The sequence below is a fragment of the Harpia harpyja genome, chromosome 9 (genome assembly GCF_026419915.1).
Source record: "Harpia harpyja isolate bHarHar1 chromosome 9, bHarHar1 primary haplotype, whole genome shotgun sequence".
Taxonomy (NCBI): domain Eukaryota; kingdom Metazoa; phylum Chordata; class Aves; order Accipitriformes; family Accipitridae; genus Harpia; species Harpia harpyja.
Genome location: NC_068948.1, coordinates 33477823 through 33504451, shown reverse-complemented (window position 1 = coordinate 33504451; position 26629 = coordinate 33477823). Strand labels below are relative to the sequence as shown.

Below are 26629 nucleotides of genomic sequence, written 5' to 3'. Positions count from 1 at the left end.
CGCCGGTTTGTCTCCGCGGTTCCAGGGCGGCTGAGGGGCCAGCCTCGGAGCCAGGCGTCCGGGCCCCTGCCTCCGCTCCTCCCCCCAAACCGGCTCTACCCCCCCCCCTCGACGCCGCCAAAGGGACCCAAGGTGTCCGGGCCGGCCCGGTTGCCCGACACCGCCCCCCCACAACTGCCGTCCCGCGCGCGCCGACCCCTCCCTTGCCCCGCCTTTCCCAGCCCCGCGCGCGCGGGCTGCCGGCGGCGGCACGGGGCGCGTGCGCAGTGCGCGGGCCCCGGCGGGCGGGCGGGGCGGAGCCGAGCCGCGCCGCGCCGAGCCCAGCCGCGCCGCGCCGAGCGGAGGGAGCATTGTGAGGGCGGGCGGACGGACGGACGGAGGGAGACGGACGCCGTGAGCAGCGCCGAGCGCCGCATTCCCCGCTGAGGCCGCCGCCGCCCCCCCCTCCCCCCCCCCCAGCAGCATGTCGGGTCGGTCGGTGCGGGCCGAGACCCGGAGCCGGGCGAAGGATGATATCAAACGGGTGATGGCGGCCATCGAGAAAGTGCGCAAATGGTGAGCGGGCCGCGCCGCGCCGGGACCCCGCGCTCGCCCCCCCCACCCCTCCCCGCTGCCCTCGCCTTCCCGCCGCCACCCCCACCCCCCCTCCCGCCCGCCGCGCCGTCCCCTCACGGGGCCGGAGCTCGCCGGGCGGCCGTGGGGGGCGGGGAGCCGGCGGCACCCAGAAGCCATTTCGCTCCTGCGAGTCACATGAAGGCGGCGGCGGCGTGTGAGGGCGAGAGGCGGCTCCATTGTGCGGCCGAGCCCCCTCCCCGCCGACCCCAGCCCGCTCCCCGCTGTCCCCGGTCCGCCGCACCGAGGATCCTGGGCGGCGACGGGGGCGGGTCGGGTTCCTCCCGCCGCCCTCCCCTACAAAGGGCCCCGAGGAGCGGGCCTGGGGGAGCTCCTCCGCCGGGTCTGTGTGGAAATAGTGCTCAAAGAAGTATTAAAAAAAAAGGCATTAAAAATACCTCTGTAAACCGCCCGAGAGGGTTTTTTTATTATTATTATTGCACGTTTATTTATTTATTTTACCTTACAAGTTCCCGAGGTTTGCACGTAAGCGCAGCAAACCCGAGTGGGATCGTCTCCCACTAACGCTCCGGCGGTTGTAAATGCCGAGCAGAGCAGGAGAGAGCGCGTAATTGCTGCTGGAATTTGTTTTAAATTATATAATTAAAGGTTGTACCCCCGGTGAAATAATTCCCTTTTGTTAGGCCTTAAACGTGTTTTGGCATTTTCCCGCTTTTGTCTTTTTCTGCTTTTGTTAGGAAAATCAACATGAGGTGTTTAAACAATACAGTAAAACAGTCACTGCAATGTTCTGCACAGTCGGTCCAGGGTTTTGGGATGGGATAAAGAGCAGTGCCAGTGTGACTGGAGAGCAAATCTTTCTTCCAGCAAGTTGACTGACTGTTCAGTAGTCTTTGTGCATGTATCTTAAAATACTTTAAACATTTGAAATCCATGGGGAAATCCCTCGGGTTAGTATTAATCTGCATAACTCAGCTGTTTTGAACGTGGTAAAATAAGGGGGCACTTTTATTGCAATCCACAGCTAACGCTTTGCTTTCGTTAAAAGGAGAGCAAAATGCAGAATTAAACATGTTCGTTTCGGGTGAAATGGATTGTTGCGTTTTAAATGGCCTTGAGCACATGAATGGGCCCGTTGGCTTGAGCTGGACAAAGAATCGGGACGTGTGTCCAATAACGCAGGGCACGAGATGGGGATTTCAAAGAATCCAGCCATTGTGTAGGGAGCCGGAGCAGCCCGAGCACCACAGTTCGGTTGGTTTCAGGAACTCTCTTCTACTCGGGTGGTGTTTTTTAAGTGCTGTTTGCTGACTCCTGGGCCAGCTTTGAAGGGTCAGAACAATATATAGCGAGGTGACAGGACTTTTGTTCAAACAGGAGCATTGTTGGATGTGCGGGACTATTTTGTCTGTAGGTATTTCATTCATGAACATAGCATACTTCCTTTGAATCCTAGTTTGCGGATTTCAGAGAGGAGTAGAGGCAGAAGCTTGGCCATTCAACAAAATGTCTAATTTTTTTTTTTTTTTTTTTCCTTGGCAAGGGCTCTCTGCCACCATGTCAGTTGCTATGGCTTCCTCTATAAAACAGAAATCTTATGGTATAAATAGATTTTTTTGTATGTTTTAACCCTCCTGAGAGATAACTTGCTCTAAAGGGTTCCTGTACAGGATCATCAATGTTTCTTTTGATTATTGTCAGAAGTGTTCTTATGGCTTGTTGTGTGTGCATCTCACAAGTATTTACATAAACCAGTTTTCTTATTTTTAAAGGAATCGTAATTTGAAGGTGAATCTCATGATTCCCCCCCCACCTGCAGTCAAGTACAGTGGGAAATTAGCAAGAGAGATTCTGTGTCTTGTGGTTTAAATGTTTTGAGAAGACTTGGCTTGTTAAATTGAACTTTACACTCTAGCAATTCCTGCATCTTCAGAAGAGCCACATAGGCAATTTCCAAGTGTGCAGTTTCATTTGCATGATAGGGGCAATTTGTTGCCATCCACAGCTCTTCTGTGGAAATGCAGCCACTGAAGATTAAAATACCTTGCATCCAACATTTCACAGAACAAGAGTTTTCTTAGACCTGTGCGCTCGGAGTGCTGCGTGCCGAGGATGAGTAGAGAGGCAGACCGAACTGTAAACTCTTCTGAGCGGACAGTGGCTCCTGCATGTGCTGCCCTATGCTTTATCGATCTGCGAAGGTGTGCAGCAGCCTTGCTGTGCAGTATTACTGAATGGCTGTACTGCCACATCTATGAACGCGCCTATTGGAAAGCAGTTTCCACCAGTGCAGACTTTGTTCCTTGGAAAATTGTTTGTTCTTAGACAGTGAGCTCTTTGATGCAGGTACCCTATCTTCATGTGTGTTTGTAGAGTGTCTAGTACTTCTGGTATTACTGGAACTTAGTAGTAAACAGTGAAGTTGTTACATTTTTATCTGAAGATTAGTGTAACCGTATCTTCTTTGTTTAAACCACTCTCATGAATGAGCTTCTATTTCAGAAAACACATAGCACGTGTCCTACAGAATACATGGTTGTGTTGTATTTGTGTGGCAGAAACATTAAATTTCCTTGGCTAAGAGGGTAGTTCTACTTCTTTTTAACAGTACTTACAATTGTTCTTTCAGTCTGTTTTAAAAAATACACTGAGATAAATTTATCTCAATGAATTGTGAAAGGTACAGGATTGTTTTTTGTCTTTAAAGATTGATGGGTATGCGTAGATTCTAAATGGGCTCTCAAGAAGAGGCAAAAACTATTGTGCCCTCAACCAGCACTAGGAAAATACTGGAAACACTCTTGTTTTATAAAAGTCTGATTTATTAAACAAAAGAAAATGCAGACGTTTACTAAAAGACAAGTAATGGGCAGGAGACAAGTGTAAGTGGTAGGACATCTTGGGAGGCAGTGAAATAATTTGCATGGGTACATAGCACTGCTGAGCTTTTGGACAACTGTGCAAACGTTTAAGGATGGAGGTATGGTGTGGCTGATGTGCATAGGTACCCTGATTTGGAGAATGTTGGTCTCCATTCAGACTTGCTAAAATATTTTTGTGCGGTATGTAATGCTCTGAGATTGAGCTTCTGCAGGTTTTGCTGCTCATGCTTCCTTCTTAAAATAGGCTTTCACTCTGAAAGGTAGTTATGACCTAGAACTCCTTAACATGATGTCTTTGGAAAAAGACTCTTTGCTACTACCAGGTTGCCACCCTAGTTTAGTCTGGCTACATTGGCTGTGTTTGGTTTCCTGCTAAGATTGTAGGTCAGGTAGCGGCAGTTGAAGTAGAAGTACACAGTGTATGTGCAGGAACTGTCCTGAAGTACTGTAGTGGCCCAAACATGCTGTTATCATGCTTGAATTACGATACATTTTTTCTGGCGCATGATTATTTCTTTTTGAGCCAGGACATGGTCTCGGACTTTAATGGAAGTTGGGTGTATGTTAAAGGTAGAGTTTTGTCATGTGTAAGCCATGTTTCTCTTTATTGTAAGAAAAGGTGCTTGTTGCAACGTGGAACCTAGCAGAACTTGCTTAAAAACAGGCTGACCTGTGTAAGTTAAAGGAGACTCTCATAATACACCATATTTACATAAACTCAGACGGAAGGTGTCCTTAACTGTTAGTCTTTGTCGATTCATGCTACATGGTATTTTATTGTATTTGCAGGGTGGTCAAGAAACACCATGTATATTTGGGGCTACTTCACGTTAGTCACTAGACAAACGTCTACATAGCAACAGGCGTGCTCTGAAAAGCAAGCCTACTTTTCAAAAAAATCTTTTTTTGTGCATCTGACAGCACTTTTTGTGTATAATAATGGCATTTTCTTTCCCATTCCCCTTTCTCCTTTGCTTGATCCCACAGGGAGGTCATAATTCTGTGATTTTCACCAAACTCTGTTGCAATGCAAGTGAGTGTGATGTGATAAATTCAGCATTATGACGTCACTTCGTGATCATCAACAGAAGATGGGGTATGTGGGAGCAAATCCTTGTGTAAATACAGATCACTGTGATAAATGATAGTCACGGTAAAAGGCCAAATAAGTGTGAAAGCCTTTTTCTTGAATGATAATATATTGGCAGTAAAGGCTTTCTGTTTCTTTGCCATCAAATGTTTCTAGCACTCATTGCCGCTGCAGAAGCTGCCTTGACACTTTATGTATAAGTGTAATATACACTGTTGCGTTTGCTTACTGGTATATTACTTTTATACATGGAACTTGATAGTAATCTTTGGAGCTTTAGTGTTAATATACAAAATATAAATCTATTTAAGAGTCTTGGGCTATTTAGAATGGGGAATTGAGTATGTAATTATGTAAGTTCTAGGATATTAGTATGCCTCAGGCATAAGCACTAAAGAAGTGTTGATACTAATGCTTACCCTACGTATCCTTGGCTGTCCTTTAAATGCTGTGCAGATATGGTTTGGAGTTTAAAAATGCTTTAACACAATTTCAGATAAATGTAAGGGTTTGTTTCTGTTGCATTGATTAGTTTCTGAATTTACTATAACTAAAGTATTTAAGATACTTTTCAGCATGGAAGATTAAAAGAAAAAAAAATTTTTGTATACATTTTAAGTTTTGCCATTTTCCAGTGTTGTTATTCCTGAGTCATTCATGGAGGAACAGGAGAGGTTTGAAACCAGAAAAAATGTTTTTTTGTAAAGCTACGGAGTTTGTCAGCTAGACATGGGCAAGTAAAGTTGGTAATTGCCACGTTTTTAGCCTGATTAACTCTCAGGTTGATGGTGTTCCATCAACCACCTTTTCCAATCCACCAGTCAATATAGAGATCAACCTATATAGTATAACAGGGGATGGTGTAATAAAAATATTGCCTAGTGATCACTTAACAAAGGTGGAATAGAGTTAGGGGAGTGGAATTCTGGTCAGGGTCTCAAGATGAGTGGGTTCAACAGTAGATCCATTTTACAGACAGGAAAACAGGTGGAGAAACTACTTAAGGTTTCACCACAGAATGGGCACGAGATTTCATTAATTCCTCATTCCTACTCTGGCATTTGGTCAGCGAGAATATTTTGTAGTTTGTGCAGCATTTAGCAAACTTATTGTTATGGGCAGCATCAGTAAATTGTCAATTCTAACTAAATGAAAAGGAAAGTCCCTGATCAGCAGGTTGGGATGATGTCTTTGCACAAAAGATAAAAAGTGAGTGTTCAGAGTAGAAGTGGTTTGGGGGATTTGGGGGGGGGGGTGTTGTTTGTTTGTTTGGTTTGGGTTTTGGTTTTTGGCTTGAAATGGAAAGGCAGTAAGTATTACAGAAAATATTCGAAGCTTTATTTGCAATAAACATCTTAAATCCTGAAGTTATTTTATCCTGTTGATCTTAAATGTCCAAAAGTCATTACGTTTCTTTGTTAACAAATTTATGTTTGTGCTGCCAATGATTTTATTAAGTTTTAGGAGAGGTTGTCTTCTTTTTTCTTATTAATACTTGTATGGTCTTGAACCTTCAATACTGTAAATGCTTACACATGTAAAATATTTGAATAATAGCAGTGTGATGTTGGGTTTCCTTTTTAGCCATAAGTGTTTGCAGGACTGGGATGTTGGTGTACTTCCATCACACAATATCCTTATTCCCATTGTTGTCTGAATTTACTGTGTATTGAATTCAGTAAAAAAATCCCTATAGCTGAGGGTTATCAAAAGTTAAAGTGGTACTTAAGAAGCTCAAAGAATTAAAATGTCAGGACTAATTTTAATACTAGAAGGAAAAAGTTACTAATATAGGTTTCCTCCTGTGTTCTACAGTCTGTCCAGTGAAGATGCTGTGTGAGGCTGCTTTGAGATGCTAACAGGTATCTTGAACTTTTGGTTTTCCAGTGCAGCATCTCTAAGTAATATTTTGCTGTAGGAAAAGACTAAAATCTTGGGTTTTTTAAAGCATTTATTCACCTCTCCCCACACCCAAAACAAAACCACAACTGGTTTTATTTCCATAATTTCAAAGGTTTTCCTAAGTAGAAATAAGTTTAGTTTGTCTTGTATCCTTAAAAAAAACCAAAATTATATCATTATCATCTTTTCGCAATTAAGTATGCTCTCATAATTGACATGCCCTCATCTCCACTGTCATTTTTATCACATCTAGCAGTAGAGCTCCAAATTAGCGTAAAATTGGGTTTTGACATACTTTAGCCATCTAGCGTACCCAAATGGATGTATCTAAACACATTGAGGAAAAACGGTGCTCCAGGAAGAGCAGTGGGAAAGAAATGAATCTGAAATAGTTTTGTACTTTAATTAGAATATCCTCGTGGACAGATCCAAAACTTATCAAATTGTCTTATATAGCTTTTTTTTAAAAAAAAAAAAAACCAAACCCAGTTAAGTGTCTCCTCTAAAGGGAAAACAAATAAGATTGGCTTTAGTAGCTAAAACAAATAGTCAGGAGGATGTTTGTGGCATTTGTACAATGTGGCTGCTTTTGATTCTGGAAGCCCATTCTAAAAATGGAGCATCGCATATGTATGTTTGGAGTCACATCCAGCTTCTCCCATCCTGCAAAGAACATTTTTTTTTTTTTTAATCTATAACTGGGTCCCAAATCTATTATTTAAATGTGTTTTTAAAAAAGAAAAATGCTTGAGATCTCATGCCAAATTAATTTCAGATGTTCCTGAATATTTAATGGAATTGGTCTTTGTTGTTAACTTTTAATCGATCCATTTGCAGAGCTATATTACAAACCCAGGAACCAGCAGTGGTAATCTGTGACCTGAAAACCGATCACAGAAATGTGATGAAATTTCTCTGGCATTGTGGACCTTCTTTTAATATTCTGATGTAAAGAGCTCAAGGAATTCATCCCTTAACTAAGTGTTCAACATCCTTTCCATCTCCACACTCTGTGACTGCATGATGCCCTCCAGCCAGATTTCCTTCACAATTTGTCAATGTCACGACTTCACGGCTGGCTGGCAGGGGTCTGCACAGAGTGCCGTAGGTTATGCTTTTTCCCTCTCTGATAGCCTCAGCCTTGCCTTTCCAAGAGAGCTAGGCTCCCCAGAGTCTGAATTCTGCATCACGGCACATATTGCTACCAATAAGGCTGTTGGTTCTAAGGCTAGAATTTCAGAGCTGTCTGACAGGAGTGTTGAGTGAATGTTAAACTGCTAGCAGCAAATTTCTACCCAAAACCAAACCTCAGATGGTCAAAATGCATTTAGATTTCTAAAACCATTAAACAGCTTCATGACAATCAAAACACTGGTCTGTCTAAAACCTCTTCTGCTCTCTAGAAACTTAAGTGAAAATTGTAGGCATTAAATCTGCATTTTCAATAGCTGTTCTTCTTAACTGTATGTTTAATCCAGATCTTATTACTGCTACTGCAGTTACTCACCTACTCAAGTAACAGCCCTGAGAAATCTGGAGGTTAGCAGTGCTCTAACAAGTTTCTGAAATGCAAAGAACAATTTGCACAATGCAGTACTAAAGACGATGTAATAGAGATCATCCTACTTAATAGCCTATTTAAATCCTTGACAACTTACAATAGTAGATCACTTTCTTTTGAATCTGAAGTTTAACTTTAACTTCTCCTGCATTGTAATTTTATAGGGAGAAGAAGTGGGTGACAGTTGGCGACACATCCCTAAGGATTTACAAATGGGTACCAGTAACAGAGCCTAAAGTCGATGATGTAAGTATCCTGCAGACGTCTTGCTTTTTTCAAGATGTAGACACTCATGTTTAGGGAAAGTCGAGAGAAATACGCTCTCTATTCTTTGAGCCTTTAAGCTAAGACTGGTGTGGGTCTTGCAAGCGTTTGAATAGAAGAGCTCTAGGGAAAATGTTGATCTCTACAGAAAGTGATGGTGATGGTTCAGTGGGTGGCAGTCTTTCTGGAGTCAACTTGGATCAGTTCTCAGATAACTTAAACATTTGGCTTGAAACTGATTTTTGAAACCTTTCTCTAACATAATAATTGGGAGGTGGGGAGGGAAAGCTAAGACATAATTACTTTTCCCCTCTTTCTGCCTGATGCTTTAAAGGAAAGTAGCTGGTTTGGAACTGTGCAGAGAATGTATTCTGTGCATCACTGCTGTTTTGCTCAAGAATAGGTGCAAAGCACTGAAGTAAGGGTAGGGAAATCCTGTGGAACTGAGATCACTTGTATTAAAATGTCCAGCCCAAGCAACACAGCAGACATGCTTCTGTTGTAATGTGTGTTTTCTCTTGATAAATGTTTCATGTATGCATCATGTTTACATTCTTAGTGTGCACTGTTCATTTGCCATGATACCATCATGTGGCATAAAAGTAAGTGTAAAAATGAAAGTTGATAGGGCTTACAAATTGTTTTTCAAAATGAACATTGTTCTCATTTTATAAATTGAAATATTGTTATAGAGAGAAAACTAATCCATGGTACCACAGCAAATTACTGATACAATAGAATAGATATCCTAAGTTTGGTACTCCTTCCTTGGGCTGTCATGTGCTTTTACTTTATTTGAAATAGGAGTTAAGACCTATCTGGAAGATAACTGCTCTGTTAATAAATGTGTAAAATGATGGGTTTTCAGACAAGACAGTGTCATGATCTTGTCTTATTCAAAGTCCAAATTCAAGACCTATTTTTGATTAGTGTTGTTTTAACTGTGTTTGTTTCTTTCTGTGCCTTTGGTTGTACCGCAGATTTCAGTGACTGTCAGAGTTGTGGCAAGCCTCTTGTATTCTTCAAATGCTTGAGCAGCATCTCTGTGAAGTAACCTGTTGTGAACTGGGAAACCTTTCCTGGTTTCTTTACAGAAACTCATTCATTCTTTCTAGCTGCCAAATGTTTGGTTTTATTTTACTATTTAAAATACATTGGGGGGGGAAAGCTGTGCTATCAGAGAGAGAGAGAGATGTAGGATACTTAGCCTCATGGCTTCTTAAAATTGTCTTCCTGCAGTTAAGGTATGCCTGCATGGAACTTTGAAATAGAATTTCTAGTGAGTTTCTGGATGAATTTTCAAGGTGCTGGTACCTGAACTCATTCTCTGTTAAGAAGAATGGGTTTCTATAATGGTCTCTATGTGCAGAGTTTAATTGTATTTTTTGAGCCATCATCTTTAGGTTTAGGCTCCAGATTTGCTGAAATTGGGACACTTGTTCAAGACCTGTTACTTTAGTGTCCTACAGTCACATTCTGGTCATTACAAGTAGAGGCCGTTGTGCAGCTGCAGTTGTTGCAGGCTTGATGTCATAAGGTTTCTGTCTTTTTGCTCTGGAAGTTTTCACAATTAAACCAAGTGCATACATTTTAAAAATAAATATCAGGTAGGGGTCATTTTGGCTATTTAATTTTGTTGTGGACATCCTTTTATATCTGATTTCATCCACCTGTGAAGGAGCAGACAGTATACTTGTTTTTTACCAGAATAGGAGAATGGGATCTTTTTTACTGCTTCATGTTTCAAATGGAAGTTGTCTTTGATTTTACTGAACACAGGTTAGATTACTTCCCCCCCTCACATGTAGTTCCTAAGACAATTTGACATTTCTTTGAACTAGAATTAGCTAGGCTCTTTCCTCCTACTAGTTTTGGAAGGCTGTTGTAGATCCTCACCACTCTGATGGTTAAACATTTTTTAAAAAAACTTTTCAGCTTAAATTACTCGCAGTCATTTTTTAATATTTCTCTTGTGGCAAAAATGTCCTTTTTGCCTTTAAAAAAACCCAAATAACCAAACCTGAAAGATTATGTCCCCTCTGAACTTTCATTTTGCAAAGGTAAAGAAGTTCATGTGCTTTCACCTTTGTTTCACATATTAGGGAATAAATCTGGCTTCTCTAAAGTAAAAATACAATTTAAAAATAAGCCTAATAATCTATTTAAAATAGAGGGAAAAGTCCTTCCAGATATCACTTGTTGAATTTCTTCTGCAGTCTTAGACAATATTTGATTGTGACTTCAGTTCCTTCCCTCGTTGGAGGACACTGTTGTATCCGAATGGATGGGTTGCCAAGCGTTCTTCCTAGAGTCAGGCTTTTAATTGTCTTCTCAGCAGGCACGCAGGATCCTCCAAAAGCAGCGCAGCTGGCTCTTTTTCCTACGAGACTTGATTACGTCACCTCTTAATTGAAAATGCTGCATCCCTTAGCAGACGCAGATTTTCCACGTGATGGATGCCACTGTCTCTTCCTTTGTTTTAATGCTTGCAGTCCATACTGTTGTTCGGTCATGAGCATGTTGTGACCTATTGTTCATGTAGGACTGTCTTGCTTATGCTCTTTGTTTTAGGCCAATCTGATTTTTCTTAATCCATCTTTTAGTTTTAATGAAGAAACAGCATTAGTTGTAGAGAAGGAGGAGGTCTCTGCAGTGTTGGTCATTGAGAAAGAGGTAAAAAGTTGTCTCTTTAGTGTTAAAATTTTAGATCTGTTATCATTCCTGTTGTGCATGCATGCATATTGTCTAGGTGTATTCTACAAGCTTTCTGATATGGAAGGGAGAATGTATTGAGTTTTGTAGCAGAGTTACGAGCTCAGAAATAGGGTAGTTTCATGAATTTTAGCCCTGCCTCTGATCAGTGATGTTCTTCTCTTTTCCTGGCGTAGCAGAGATTCTTTTGACCTTGCTTTTGTAGCTCTTTGGACCAAGTACAAAGTTAGCAGCCAGCACCTCCCAGGTTCTCCGACTCAGTTTCAGCAAGCCGTTTAATCACTGTGCCTCAGATTCCCTGTTTGTAGAATGAGGAGTATTACTGAGTACTTCTGCACTTTTTACAAAAGTTATGCAGTTGTTTGAAGATAAAAAACCATGTTTAAGTGCTGACTGTTACTAGAATTTCTGGATAAAAACCTATATGTCCTAGTGTTTTGTGTCATGAAGAATACAATTAGAAAAACAGCCCTGCAGTTATTGGGACTAATGCATTATTGATAATATCAGTTATTATTACATTGGCTTTATTTCTCACTTGAAATTAAGAGAGATGGTTACAGAAGTAATGAGTGGGAAGGGTTTTATATTGCAACATGGATTTCTCTTCATGGTGGTAGTCTCATTTGTTTGTGGTACCTTTTGTTTTTCAGAAAAATAAGAATAAGAAAAAAGGCAAAGATGAAAAATGTGGCTCTGAAGTGACCACTCCAGAGAACAGCTCCTCTCCAGGGATGATGGACATGCATGGTGAGTGGGAGAAGGTCAGCCCCAATTAGCCTGTTACACTGCTATGAAGGTATAAGCTAACAGTGTCAAATTCTCTGTTGCTCAGATGTATGGACAGCACAACTGAGTCAAAGTGAATACAGCATCAGATACTCATTTGGTACTTTGGACTTCTCTTCTGTGGGTGTACTAACAGTTGTTTAAAAGCCATTTTTATTTAGGCTGTGTGTAGGGAAAAAATTGGTAGTGGAGCTAAATATGAAAACAAAAATAGAAATATCTACCATTCAAAATACTACACTCAGGTGAAGTAGTAACTGTCAAGATTGCTGCTTGAAGAACCAAAAGACCCCCAAAGCCTCAGTGGCACTTTCTATAAGTTCTGCAGGTTTTGTACTTTTTAACTCTATAGGTGATTCAGGTCAAAAGAATTCTGCAAGAGCCAAGAAAGTGAGCTCTGGTTCTGAGGTGTCTTCCTTCTGCTTCAGCTTGATGAAATTAACTGGTTAAGAAAATATTTTTTCGCTTGCCAGTCAGGCACTATTAGATCAATTTTTTATTATTATTTTTGTCTTTTTAATGTCAACTGTTGAGTGTTAACCTGGTGTTTATTACAGAGGAGCTTGCACAGCTCAGCTCTGTTTCAATTTTTTACCTTCTAGGTGTTTGGATAACACTAGTTTGGATAACTTATGGCTGAGAATGCAGCACTATTTGAGCTGATAAGAGGGCATCACTTTTTAGTGGGTTGTAAATTTTTCATTTCAATTTTACTTGCATTTGTATTGCTTCCTGGTTGGTTTTTGCGGTGTTCACAGCAAGTATGGCCTTGCAATTAAAGGATTGAGCAGAATTTTCACAGATCTTGATTAATTTTTCATCTGATTCAAACCTCTTAGCTTTTGACTTGGTCAGATAATTTAATTTTCTTAAGTCTTGTTTCTCCCACTCATGAGGTGAATATACTGCTTGCTTTTTTTATCATATATGACTTGCATTTTTAAGCCATTACTGTACAATTTCATGATAAACTTAATCTGATCTGACTTCAAGCTGCTCTGAAGAGAGATGGTCCCATCACCAGCTGTGTGTTTCTGAAGTCCTTTGGATGTAATGATTGTACAGATGCAGAGGGAGGTGGATCGACTTGCATGCTAGTCATCTAACTAATAATGTTTTGCTGGGTTAGTTTTCTTTAGGGAGCAGGAGCTTCCCTTTTGGTTACCTGTAGTTGTTAGACTGGCTTAAAGATTGCAGGAAGTTGCACCCCACTGCTATCCATAAAGTGTTAGCTGAGGTACTTAAACTACTGTCACTGGTTTTCACAGGAAGAGGGTACAGGCAGAATATTTCCTGTTCACTACAGAGACACGATCTGTGCTGCAGAAAGTTACTGTGATCCAAGTTTTTGGAGGCTAGATTTTTGGAGGCTAGACAATTACCACTTAGAAACTGTTGATAGCGGGACTGGATGTTAAATTTTACCTTGATGGGCTTTTGTTGGGGTTTTTTTGACCTTCAGGATACAATTCAAAAACTCTCTGCTCATCTGAACATTGTAGTGATGGGTATTTGTAAATCTGCAGCATGAACACTTAATTAGCCCTGTATTATATGAACTATAAAATGAAACTGTAGCTTCAGTTGATCTGTTTTACTCGTATTACACAATTCTGGGTTCTTTTGGAAGAGATCTGAGTAAAACACTCTTGGTTTTATTGTATAATAATAGTGAGATCACCTTTTTTGAAGTTTTCTATTTTTTAGTGACTGCTAGAAAACTCCTGTATTACAGCATAGGCTGCAAGACCAAAAATTGTGGTGGTGTAGAAAAAGGTTAGATGTAGTGTTAGTCTAAATGCTTGGCCTTGATCCCCAACAAGCTAGACTGTATCATGTGTTATCAGGGCATAATACAGGAAAAATACGGAAGAATTAAGGTGTGCTTTTTATCTTGTCAAATTAGACTTTCAGGTTTTTAACTCTTTTGTTAACAGATGACAATAGCAACCAGAGTTCAATAGCAGATGCTTCTCCAATAAAACAAGAAAACAGTAGTAATTCAAGTCCAGCACCAGAACAGAACTTGGCAACACAAGCAGACGGCACTGAAGTAAAGTCTGATGAAACTCAGACAGAAGCAAAGGAGCAGCCTGGTTCAGAAGGTAAGCTGAAAAGACCATCTTCAAAGCCAAATAAAAAAATGTTATCCTTTAGTGTATCATTTACTTGCTTATCCATTCTAAGAACTGAGTCTTAACAATTTGAAAGAAATAGTTTCTGAATTCTCAGCATTTATGTGAAAATGGAGCATAATCTTTCTGGCCTACTGGTGATCCTTCCATAGAACTGGAAAGGTTACATTGACATTCAGGGTCTTTTCAGAAAGGAAACAAAGAAAATACTTGGTTTATTGTTGTCATAATCTCGGTCTTGGAAGAAGAAATAGTTTAAAATCATCTTTAAAATGGCTGCTACCATGTAATCACACAAATCCTGGAAAGTATTACTTTTGTAGATCCATGAATGTTTGTTATCTAGTGTGAAAGTAAAACAGAGGTGAGATACTTTGAAATTATTTTTTTAATTGTGTAAACTTTAATGTAAGCTTTCTTTTTTCTCAACCTGCTAGTTATTTATTCAAAAGTTAGCTCTGAATTCTGTCCTAATTTTCTCAAAGTGTTACAATATTGTACTGCAGTTGTGCACAGATTAAAAATACATGTGGGTTACGAGCTTGTTCTGAACCTCACTCTTTAAATGGTATTTTGAGTAATTGAAACATGCTCTGTATTTATATTCTTGGGAAGATAACTTTCTCCATCCTATTATAACAGATAAAAGATGTCCTTAACACCATTCTAATGATTTGGTTGCAGAATTCTTCCCATAGCAAAGCAATTAAATTATGCCCTCCTGATTTAGTTCTTAGCTCAGTAGATCCACTAACCAATTTAAATTTAGAGCTTTTATCTTGGTAATACCAGAATGGTTAAGTATGTTAAATGTTGTCATTTTAATTGCGGTTAAAATTTGACAACTGAATCATCACCAAATTGAAATAAATCAGAACACCATATCCTTCAAAGAAAATCTCAACTAGCATATTTGGTCACGGTAAATGGTAAGGATTTACTCCTAGGTCTAATATTGTCTGAACTTGCTTGTGTGAAGTTGTTACATAGCATGCATGCTCCCCTGACTAAATTTAGGTTCCAGGAAAATCATACCAAGTTCTCTGGATTAGTTCCAGAGCCAGTTACTGTAAAATGAAAGGGAGAAGTAATGGCAAAAAATACCTGTTATTAATGTGTTTTTTTTTCTTTTGGTTATATGCTGTGTTTAAAAATTTATTAAATAATTATTTATCTACCGAAGTGTATGATCAACCAAACCCCTGGAACTGTGACATTATTCAGCTGGATAGGGTTAATGACCTTGTAGTCTATCTCATGTTACTACACTGAAATCAGGGAGGTTCCTTAAAGCTAGGGGACAGTTTGGGTGGTCAGAAAAGCCTAATGTGGACTTCTTAAAGAAACAGGTACATTCAAAACATTTTGCTGCGTAAACAAGTCATTGCAGGCATTGGAATAGGTTGGGGCTTGGCAGTTTAAAATACGGATCCCCATGCCCAAAGGCCAGCAGCAGCGTAAGCGGTAGCTGTCAGTAGCACTGGAAGAGAGCACAGCAGCTATGAGCTGTCTGTTGTGGAAGTTGCTCTAGGTGTGTTTTTTTGTCATGAGGTGATGGGCACATCACAGAGTGCTCCTTAGCTCAAGTAGCAATGTATGCTCAGACATACACAACAGAAATTGAAACTGAAATTCCTTCTGACCCTTGGGACTTGTTTCTTTATCAGTATGAACATGCTTTTCTGGTGAGACATGGAAAGGAAGACAATTCTGTCCAAGTTTGCTGAATATGATCTTTGAGACTGCTCGTCATAGGCATCACTTTATCTTTAATTCAGTCAGAGAAACTTTCAGAAATGCTTGTGATCCTTTTTATACAGTACACCACAAAAATATCCATTACTCGCTGATTATGTCATCTTCACTAACCAAAGTTGTAAAAAAAAGTTTTTGATCTTGCATTTCTTGTCATCTAGAATAAATTTGTTTCCTGGGTCAGGGACCTGTGGAAAGATCACTTCATAAAACTTGACTCCATGCATACTTCTGAGAATTCATTCAAGTCAAAAAGGATTTTTAAATGATGTGAAGGAAAGAATGGGTTCCAGTCCTTGAATGTGGGACTGTTCTTGATGTGGGTACTGAAGGAAATATAACTGACCTTTTACAATCAAAGGGGTTTGGGTTTGGGTGGTGGTTTTTTTGTTGTTGTTTGGTTTTTTTGTTGAGTCTCTGCTTCTGGATGTTCTGTGTTAAACTTCCAGGGATCTTTAACCTGTGAAGACATTTTAAGTGCCCCTATCCCCTCTTTGAGTCAATGGGTGCTTTAAGCCTGAGTCGTCTGTAAGTCTTGCTTAGAGAGAGAGAGAGAGGTGTTTAAAAAAAAACAAACAAAAACCCCAAACCAAAACAAACCCCAGAGCTATAACAAGCTGGAAGACTTCTCCACAAGTATGCACCAGAATTAAAAATTCTACAACTTTAATGGTTAAGCTAGCTAGCTAGCTGAATTTCTAAATTTTATGTTAAAAGCAGTATCAAGCAACAATTGGATTTTAAATACATGTCTGAATTTCAATTCAGATAACTTTATTCTCTCTCCTGAACTACACAGTTTTAGATCCATTAGTTATAACAATTCAGCCCTTTTTGTAGCTGCCTTTTACTTCTGGTTTGAAGCAAGTTTCCTTGCGGTCAGTCCCTTTGCAGAGTTTATGTTGAAACTTGTTTGCTAATAGCGTTGACATCGTTCTGTGTCACAGGGTGTGCGGGAGCTTAGCTCCCCCTAGGGAGTGATTCCAGCAATTGTATACTGCCGGCAGCGTGAAGGCGAAGGTCTTCTGGCAGCAGCCAGGGGTTGTGGTCCTGGAGTTTGGGCTTAATTCATTATATTCATACAGTTGTTATGTATGTTACCATTAATGGTTACACGTGGGTGAAATTTATGTGTTTGAGATGTTGCTAATGAGAAGACATCCTAAAAGCTCATGCTGAATGCTTTCGTTTGTTTGTTTAAAATTATTTCTTGAAATTTCAGATACCTCTGATGAACAGAATTCACAGTCTTCAATGGAAAATTCCATGAATAGTTCAGAGAAAGCAGAAATTCAGTCCTCTGGAGAAAATGATATAATTACAGAGGCATCTAAAAACTCTCAGGTAACTTTAAGTGCAAAAGCCCAGTTACTTGGAATTTGGAAAAGAGTATTTTTACCAAAAAGCAGATGTAAGGAGGCCAGTTGTGTATTTAGACTCATTTCCAAAGGTGAGGACAGTAAAGCAGCTGTAGAGTATTAAGTGTACATGTATCTGGTTCTGTGGTTAATTTGATTGGCTTCTTGCATTTCACATAATTTGAACAGTAAGACTAGATTGGTCTGATTTATTTTTCAGTTTCCTAAACCAGTCTGTGTTAGGTTTGTAAGGGAATATTAAAATTTCATGTTAATAAATTGTTTGGACCTAACCTACTGGACAGGCCCCTTTGAGGACCATTCAGAAATAAAATACCTTCTATAAAAGTAAATGCATATAGCAGTTAGGAAAGTTAATTTTTTTAGATTCAGTGGGTGAGATGTTTGGACGCTTACTTATTGGTATAGTGAAAAATTCTGCATGGGTGGGAGAAACAAATTAGCCTTGCAGTTGTCCCCCTCCACCAAGATCCTCAGGCAGAGCACTGCTCAGTCCGTTGGTTTTCCTTGTGGGTGGTTGGCTTGTTTGAGTGCACACCTTGTGCTTTCCAAACCTTGCGTGTTCTGTCCTGTAGAGATTGCTTTGGCTACAGCAGGAGAAAATTCGTGTGCACTTGGTGCGGGTTGTGCTCGAGTGTGGAGCTGAGGGAAGTCCAGGTATTAACCATGCATCAAGGCTGTTGCTTGGAATATTCACTGTGGTTTTTAGCCTGGAACTAGAATTTTGCCCTTTGTCGGTAGACAACAACAAGTGTAAAGATGTTGAGGTAAGATGTAAGTAGAGGACTGATTTCAGGAAGCAAATGCACTCGGTCATGTCATTCTCGCATCCAGGGATGCTTTGTATTTTACAAATGACACACCAGGGAATTTGTTCATGTTTTTTGTTTGATGTTTATGGTGCCTGAAATTCAGCGCAATGATAACATGGTTGTTTTTCTTTTCCCCCTCATTAAGGACTCTGAAGGAGTGCCACCTTCTAAAAAGATGAAAGTAGAGGCTTCCCAACAAAATGTTGAAGAGATTTAGACTATAGATTTTTCTGGTCAGTTTTTATGTAAGGTACATCAGTGGGCTTAATTATAGAACAACCTTACTTAAGCATCTTCTCTTGGATGAGGACAGAACTCCTAACTTTTCAAGTTACCAAGCAAAAATCCAAGAAAGCCTAACAAAGGTTTAACTTCTCAGACACTGAAAACTTTTTCCTGTGAAACAAAACATTGAGAACTTTTAAGTTACTGTCTCTGAAATGGTTGGAGTAAACAACTCAGGAGGGGTCTACGCACTGTTTCTAAAGTCAAAATTACAATTATGTTGCTGCTGTATTTTTTTTTTTTTTTCATTTCTCTATTTAACATTGTAAGATATTTAAGGATGGTACAGGTCAGGTATTAGCTTTCATGTGAAGTTCATTGTTCTGGCGTGATGTCTGCTTTTGTTTTGTGCCTTGTGTTCTGAAAACAGTGCTAACTTTCGAAAGTTGTTTTGCAACTGTCTCCTTTGCAAAGTGGCCTATGTTTGTATAACGCCATGTAGTAAGGCTTTTTTTTTTTCTTTTTTGTTTGGGGTTTTTGTTCTGTTTTTAATTTTTAAATCCCTGGTGCTTAAATTTTTAACAAATACAGATCAGGAAGCCATTTTCACTCTTGGAGTCCAAGGAGAAAAAGGAGCTTGATATTTTATTTTAGCAGCTATAGTGGAGATCTTTTATTGAATGCATGGCATTCGCAACTGTAAATTTGGTCTTCTAAATACTTAACTTCATCAGAAGTTAACATGATCTGTTTACCATTTATAGTCCAGATCTGAATATATACTATAACACAGCAGTTAAAATACTTACGTATTAGGTCCAGATCTCTGTACTGGGTACAACTTGCTTTACAGAAAAGTTCCACTATGTACATAAATAGGATCAAAGGGATTGATGCACAGTGAATTTATTTTCAATTGGTCTTTTTTGATACCGTGTTTTCATTGAACTGGATTTCATTGTACTGTTTCTTTATAAGATGTTTACTTCTATGTTCCAGGTTAATACTGTATTTGGGGTTTCTTTTTTTCTTTCAGCAAGTCTTGTAAATAAGCCTTGTTTCCACAGTCCCTACATCATTGTTAGAAATGTTCCTTCTTTTACAATTATGTTGAAGTGTGCTTATGCTAAACTTGATTGAAAGGCACGAAGTATGTGCAACTCCCTTCAAATTTGTGGCATGTAGAAGTGCAGAACCATCTGCATCAGGGCACAAGGGCCTGATCTTACAGTGGGCTTTGTACTTCCAGGGTGAGCTCCCAGTTGCAAATAGCTGGTGTCGGTGGGAGCCGCTTATTTCTCACCTCAGTACGTGCACGCGAGTGTACCTACATACATACGTACATATTGCTGGATTGGGCCCTTAGTCTGTCTTCACTTTGTGTGGGAGATGGAACTTGTAATTTAAAATATGATCTCACAGCTATGAAAATGGTTGCATATAGTTTGTAAGCTAGGAACTGTAAATACTTTTTTAAATGAAAAAAAATTGCTTCCAGTTGATACATTTTCATAATTAGCTCTTCATTAAGCTTATTTATTTCTGAATTCTCCAATAGTGAAAATGGCTTGCACTTAGACTACTGCATTGCGTTTGCAATTACCACTTTATTATGAAAAACAATGGGGAAGTGGGGGGAGGGAATAGAGGGAGGGAGGAGTGGGGAGCCAATACTGACCTTCCATAAGATGTTTGTAGGATTGAACTCCAAATAACGTATGACACTCAGTTTCGGAACCTTATGTTAAAATAAAACTTTTTGGATTTTAACTGAATAAAATTTGCAAATCATTCATGAAAACAGTGTGCTCCCTAGTAAGTTTCTGGGATTTCTGGTCTGATCATGAAGTCCATTAACATTCTGAAAATAAAGAAATGAGGAGCCAAAAACTATATTTGCACAATATATGCAATGAAACGGTAGAATTCTCTCTTGAATTGTGTGTATGCCTAAAATGTGGATAACTGGTCAATGACGATTGATTTGTATGTATATTACATTCAGATTTAAGTGATATTTTGTGAGAAGTTCTATTGATATATTAAATGGGCAAATCTAGAAAGATTCAAACTTAAAAATATTTTTGATTTACTAACTTTTTGTTGTTTTTAATGCTAAAACAAAACAAATCTGATGCCACCTTTGACAAGTAGTCATGTTTACTAATCCCTATCTTCAGGTGCATCGCAGCAAGTTTTTAATTTTAATTTTGTAGGTGTTTCCAAGGGAGTAAATAGACTTTTCATTTAGAAACTAATTCCTGTACTTTAGGGAAGAAATAAAATATATAAATAGCACTAAAAATACCTCAAAATTTTCATTAGATAGAAGCATTTATTGGCATTATTGACATCAACAGGTTTAATTATAAACTTCCTTTTCTCTCCTGTGGCTTCTGCTCAGAACTGTTCATTGTTCTGTGGCTTACAAGACAAGGCATCATAACCATATTCCTAGAGGCTTTATTTCTAAAGTAGTAATGCTTTATTTACAGCTTATACAGAATACATTCAGAACTTTTTTTTTTTTAACCAGAGATTCTAGTGACAACAGACAACTGAACAAGCAGATAGATTTGGGTTCCTTAGACCTGTTATTGTCAGTCTCTAAGGGAAGAGACTTTGACATTATCTGGTATGAAGAAATCCAAAATAGTGTATAAGACTGTTATTAGTCTTTTTTTGAAGTGCCTGATAACATTTATGGGCCAACGGATGTGATTAAACACATTTTAATGCCAGAAAGTACAGATGGGACCAAACCAGAACATCGAATTCAAATCAACCTGAGGTTTGAAACCAGATCTAAATCCAGCTTTTTTTGGCTTGGACCTATCTCTACCAGAAACTTGTTTTATGAACTCACTGTAAAAGGGTTTATTGAAAGCATTGAGACGTGGAGCAGACGGAGAGATGTAATTTTTTTCAAGACGACTGAAAGTTCTCATACAGCTAATGTTTTAGAAGTAGTGCAAATATCAAGAAGTGCTTCCTTGCTACAATGCTGAATGTTGGAGCTTCAGTTACAAATAAATACAAAAAAAGAAAGGAGAAAAAAAAAAGAAAAAAAAAAAGAAACTAGAAGCAAGCAAGTAAATTAGCTGAGTTTGTGGAACATGTGGGAAGGCCTTCCGAATAAGCGATTTACTCAGCCAAACATTTTATAGCAGAACTATTCCTTGGAATTTTTATGCTTGGGAAAGTAGTTGTTAAACATTCCAAAAAGTGCTGGCACTTACAAAACAACAAAAAATAATCAACAAGGCAGTATAAAATATTGGTTTTGGGTGGCTATCTTCATACATAAACATTGTCATGTTTTGGAATGTTCTTTATATCTAAGGGCCTGTTAGAAGGTGTAAAGAATTTTGTTTTCTTCAATACCTAATCGTTTTCCATCTTATGATTTGTGTGTGTGTGTTGTACAGCAGTATAATTTTTCACTTATTTATTCCATCGGTAGTTATGGTTTGTACAATGTACAATGGTTTCATTTCAAAAATAAAATAAAAAATCACAACATGAATGCTGTGTGAATAATTTTTATCAAGAAACTTAATCTTAGTTTGGTTTTTTAAATTTACAATAAATTTCTGTTTTTATAAGTGGTATTTTTAAATGTGCATTCTATGGTGTTGTCTCATTTGGTAACATGTAAAATGATTCACCTTTGAGTGGACCAAAGGTGTCTTGATACTGCAGCAGGACACTGAGCAGTGCGGGGGCAGTTTGTAGTTGTTGTAACAACAACAACCAAACAGATATGGCCAATGTAATTACAGCAACCTGCAGAATAACTCGGTAATTTAGGGTGCTTACTGTTGGCTTGGTACTCAGCTAATGCGTTGTAACTTAAATTGGAGGGAGGAGGGTGTAGTGTGGAAACATGCTTCAGTTTGGAAACATGCTGGAGTCTGATGCTAGCAAGGGTAAAACTCCTTAAGAGTTTTGGAAACATTCTTTACATTTAAGATGGATATAAAGCATCCAGCTTATTTTTAGTGTTCTGTGTGCTCTGTCCCGAAGTAGCCTGCGGTTTTACAGACAGATGAACTGGTCTGCTGGCTTAGCACTACTAGAAGGGTGAGTCACAGCTAGCTTGGCTGCTCCCAGCTTGGCTTTGTTGCCTTCTTTGCATTTACTGAGGTGCTCATAGCATCCTCTCATCAACCACTTAAATTTGCTAACCTGGGAAGAAAGCTACCCATTTTAGTTAGGTTTTTTTTCTTCTCTGGATTAGTGCATTAAATCAGCAGACTTCTACAGAGGAATTGTATATAGGGTGGAACTGGAGAGAGAGGAAAGAACACGTAGAAAGGAAGATGTAATTCAAGGCAGGTCTCAGAAGGAAAGACCTCTAAACAGGTAAGGCTTGTGCCAGTAAAGGGTGAAGGAGTGAGCAACAGCAGAGCCTCGCAGAACGGCACGGAGCTGGAGGTTGGCCCTGTGGTTTGCCTGGGAGCAGGACGGGCAGAGGAGCCGGGGGAGTGGCAATGGGATGGCTGGACTCCCAGTGCCTGCAATCAGCCCCGCAGTCTGAGGCTGTGAGTAGGACTCCTTGAGCTCTTGCACCTCATCAACATGGGAATGCTTATCTTCCTGTCTGTAGATTTAGGAGGATAATCTCTTACCACTAAGTGTTGTGGAGTACACTGCGGGTATATTTTTAAACAGCTTGAATGTCTCTCTGTTCAGTGTGTATTAGAGTTGAATTCTAAGTCGGTAAATGGCTGTTCCTCCTGTGCTAAAAGCCTGCGCTGTTGAAGGAACATCATCAGAAGATGGTGGCCTACCTTTCACCTTGCACTGCAGATTGCTAAAAAGAAACAGTAAGAAGAAAAGCATGCTCAAAAGATGCTGCTGTGGCCCCTTAGTGTTTGCCTGTGCCTCCCGGAATTCCTTACTGTGGAGGAGGAGAGGATAGCTGGGAGTCTTCACCTGTTGCTGATCACCTAAATGCTGATCTTAAAAAAGACAAACCAAGAGGTCTGTCTCCAGAATAACTGGATTTATTTTAAGGGATGCCTTTTTGGGTGTTTGCACTGAGGATGACTAGAGGAGAAAACTCTGAACTGCATTAAATGTTAGTCACAGCTTCAGACTGCTACCCCTATTTTTAAATGATGGTTTGGTGTACTGCTAACTCTTCTTAGAAAATTGCATTGCTACCTAGTGACTTTATTTTAACAAGTGACCCCTCTTTTCATACAGGAAGAAGCAAGTGTGGCTTGCTTATAATTTTGTGGGGTGAATGTATAGGCTGTTGTCATGGAAGAACTGTATACAATGCTGTTATTGATGTGTGGTTGTGATTTTTTTTTTTAGTCCAGGTTCAGTTCTTAGCAAACTACATGTAAGACTTAAAATATGAATGTTGTTTTAAACGCTTTCATTTTTTGTACCTCGCTGGGAGATAACATTGCCTTTTTTTTTTTTTTTCTTTTTTTAAAACCAACATTAATATAAGGTAGCAATAACCAGCTTTGAAGCTAAATATGACTGTGGCCTCTTCTAAGAATTTTAGTCATATGTGACGCTGACTAAGAGGTGAATGTTAGTTTTGATTTCTGAAGATTTCTACAGAGCCCTCACATGACGTGACCATGTCTTACTACTCCTTTCATGTGTGGGGAAGTATTTGACCTCCCACTCCTCCCATAAACAGTGATCTGTCCTGATTTCATGCTCTCTAATGGAGATCACTGCAAGGGCATAATTGTGGTATTGCAGGAATGCATCTTCCTTCTGTGCCCAAGACTTGCTATCTCTTATCTCTTGAGTTTCCCTTGATCTTATTTCTGGTTTTACAAAGCAGAAAAAGTAGCGTGTGGCAATTTAATGTTTGGGCTGGTTTTTTTCCCTCCTGACTATGTAGAAGAGCCTGGGGTTTTCTTTTTTCTTTTAAGTATGAGGTCCTAGAACTGAGAGAATATAAGCAATTTAGTATAAATGCTTTGGAGTATGCCACCTAGAATACAATTGCTCTCCTGGTGACGGAGGTTTGCAGGGCAAGCTGTAGATCTCTTCTCTTGGCTTTGTATATACATATGTACATATGTGGGGGTTTGTGCTGTAAGCCGCTGTTCTCTCCTCAGACTAATACATCTACTGGCCCTATCGCTGTGCTTTCATGTTGACCTACAGGATCCGTTGCTTCCTTTATGCTTTTGAGAAGGATCAAATCCGACCTTTACTTCCCCTGGAACAATTGTGCTTACATTTTGCACATTACTGAGCAGGTATGTGGGTTAGGTGTGAGCGACCAGGCTGGCAGTAGAAGCTCTGTGTCCTGAGTTTTTCTCTGCAATGGCAGGCTGATCCCTCCAGCCGTGTTTGCAGCCTGTCTGCTGCAGGTCTCCAGCTACTTCTGTAGCTGCCCTGGCTTCTTGCAGGCTGCTTCTGGAAAATAATAAGCAATTTACTGTATTAAACATAGTTTAAATCCATGAAATATTTCTAGCACAATCACTCTCTCATCAACATTCTTAAGCCAGTTCTGGGCTGTCCTCTGCATCTTCTCATTTTCCTAAGAGTCCCTTAAGCTTAGGGGTGTTTTTCTGAGGAAGCATATTACCAAAGACAGGCAATTGCCTCCTTGTGATGGTTCTGTTCGAGTGACCACAGCCTCCCCAGGCCTCTTCCCAGTCTTGAGGCCGGAGGTGGTTATGCATTTTTGGTCGAGGCTTCCGTGTGTGCCACTTCACGCCCCACAACACTGTCCTGCTGGGTGGAAGCACCATGCTGGATCGTTTAAACCATTGCTGGAGGAGTGGGGACAGGACAGCAGTAGCATGGCACCAGGGCCTTGCCGGCAGCGATGCCTTCCCCTTTCTTGGTGAGGCTGGTGGTGATGTGAGGTGTGTGGCCGCCCCGTGGGGCTGTTTCATGATCGACTGGTGTTAAGGGGAAGGATAAAACATGGTGGGTGCCACTTATGGCCAAGAACTGGCCTGGTTCTGGGTGTGTGGGAGGAAGCGGGGTGGTCCTGCCCTTTCCTCTGAAGGAGGTCTCTTGTAACCAACGGGCAGCGGGCGGAGGGAAGGCGGCCTCCAGGGTGAGGGCAGGCTGCAGCTTTCACCGAGGGAAAACACCCTCTGGGGTGTTTCCCAGTGGTCTTCGGGATGGTGGCCTGGGGGCTCTCCCTGAGGGGACGTTGCCTCAGGGGCGGCTGGGGGCCGCGTGGAGGGAAAGTGGCCTCGGGGGTGCCAACGGCGGGAGGGGTGGGCCGTTTGCTGCGGGAAAGGGGCCGTGGGCCTGCGGCCCGGGCGCGCTCCCGCTGTGGGAGGCGGGCGGCCCGCGCGGCTGAGGCGGGAGCGGGGAAGGCGCAGGCCGCGGGGGAGGGGCGGCGGGGGCGCTCCGGCTCCTTTAAGCGGGGCGGCGCGGCGCGGCGGGGGCCGGCCCGGGGCGGAGCGGGGCGGTGGCGGCGCGGCGCGGGGCGGGCGGCGGGCTCGGCCGGCGGCAGCGGGGCCATGGCCGCCGACGTGTTCATGCGGCCGGCGCGGCTCCTCGGGGCGGCGGGGCCGCTGTCCCCCCGCACGGAGCCCGACGAGGACTCGTCGGACACGGACGACGGGGGCGCCTCGCCGGGCGGAGGGCGGCGGTGCGGGCCTCGGCGGGGGCAGCCCCCGGGCCCCCAGATCATCCACTCGGGTCACTTCATGGTCTCGTCGCCGCACAGCGAGCACCCGCCCAAGAAGGGCTACGACTTCGATACGGTCAACGAGCAGACCTGCCAGACCTACCAGTTCGGGGCGGCCCGCGGCGGCGGCGGCGCCGGCGGGCGCCTCAGCATCGACGCCTCCCTCACGAAGCTCTTCGAGTGCATGTCCCTGGCCTACAGGTACCGGCCGCCGCCCCCGGGCCGCGGGGCGGGGGCCGAGGCCGGCGGGGTAGGGCGGACCGGGGGCTGGGGACGGTGCGGAGGGGGCCGCGCGGCTCCCGGGGTGAGTCACGGCCGCGGGGAAAGCCCCGGCTGGGTGTCTGCGGGGGGGGGGAGCGAGGCCTGAGGCGATGGGCCGGGGGACTGGGGGCAGCCGAACGTCGCCTTTCGGCGGTGATATCCGCCCCCCCACACACCCACCCACGCGTGGGTGTTCGCCTCGCTTTTGTTTTCAATGAACTTTGGGCTCCTTGCGGGCACCTTCCGTAGGCCTGAGATCACGGCGGCAAAGCGTTGCCTGAGCCCCTCGCCGGGAATGGTTTCGGGTGAGCGGAGCGGTTGTCATTGCGTTTTCGCCGGGGAGGGGAGGGGAGGAGAGGAGGTTGGGTTGAGGGCGTGAGGCGAAGTGGGACCTCGTCCCCCGCGTGGGAGTGCACGCTGCCTCTGCAGACTCTTCGTGGCACTAGAAAATGCTCAGCATCTCACGGTCAGGCTTGAAGTTAGTGGAAACATCTAGTGCTGAAGAGTCCCGGGAGAAATCCTTAAAGGGCAAAGTAGACGTTTGTGCCCTGGTCTGTGTGAAAACCGGCCAATTTTTCTCCCCCCCCCCCCCCCCCCCCCCCCGTTTTATTTTTATAACAAATTCAAGAAAGCAACATCTGTCATTGTTT

The 26629-nt window shown here is 41.7% G+C and overlaps 2 protein-coding genes across 6 annotated transcripts in view; both read left to right on the top strand.

The window, feature by feature from the left end:
• The first annotated feature begins 333 nt into the window (after positions 1-333).
• On the top strand, positions 334-21605 carry BCL7A (BAF chromatin remodeling complex subunit BCL7A). 2 transcript variants are annotated; one of them, XM_052796712.1, is made up of 7 exons: positions 449-555; positions 4443-4551; positions 8173-8254; positions 11638-11734; positions 13711-13878; positions 16886-17007; positions 18000-21605. In XM_052796712.1, the coding sequence occupies exons 2-7, from the start codon at positions 4517-4519 to the stop codon at positions 18069-18071; spliced, it is 576 nt and encodes a 191-aa protein (XP_052652672.1). In that variant the 5' UTR covers positions 449-555; positions 4443-4516; the 3' UTR covers positions 18072-21605. The 2 variants fall into 2 exon arrangements, with proteins under 2 accessions (XP_052652671.1, XP_052652672.1); XM_052796711.1 differs by lacking the exon at positions 4443-4551 and having other exon boundaries at positions 334-555.
• Positions 21606-25511: 3906 nt separating this feature from the next.
• Positions 25512-26629, top strand: part of MLXIP (MLX interacting protein) — a 51322-nt gene continuing 50204 nt past the window's right edge. For all 4 annotated transcript variants that reach the window (XR_008236785.1, XM_052798006.1, XM_052798004.1 and 1 more), the window contains exon 1: positions 25512-25919. Coding sequence is in view for 3 of the 4 variants with exons in the window: in XM_052798006.1 (XP_052653966.1) it covers positions 25549-25919 (371 nt within the window). In the remaining variant the exon portion in view is untranslated. The remainder of the gene's footprint in view (positions 25920-26629) is intronic.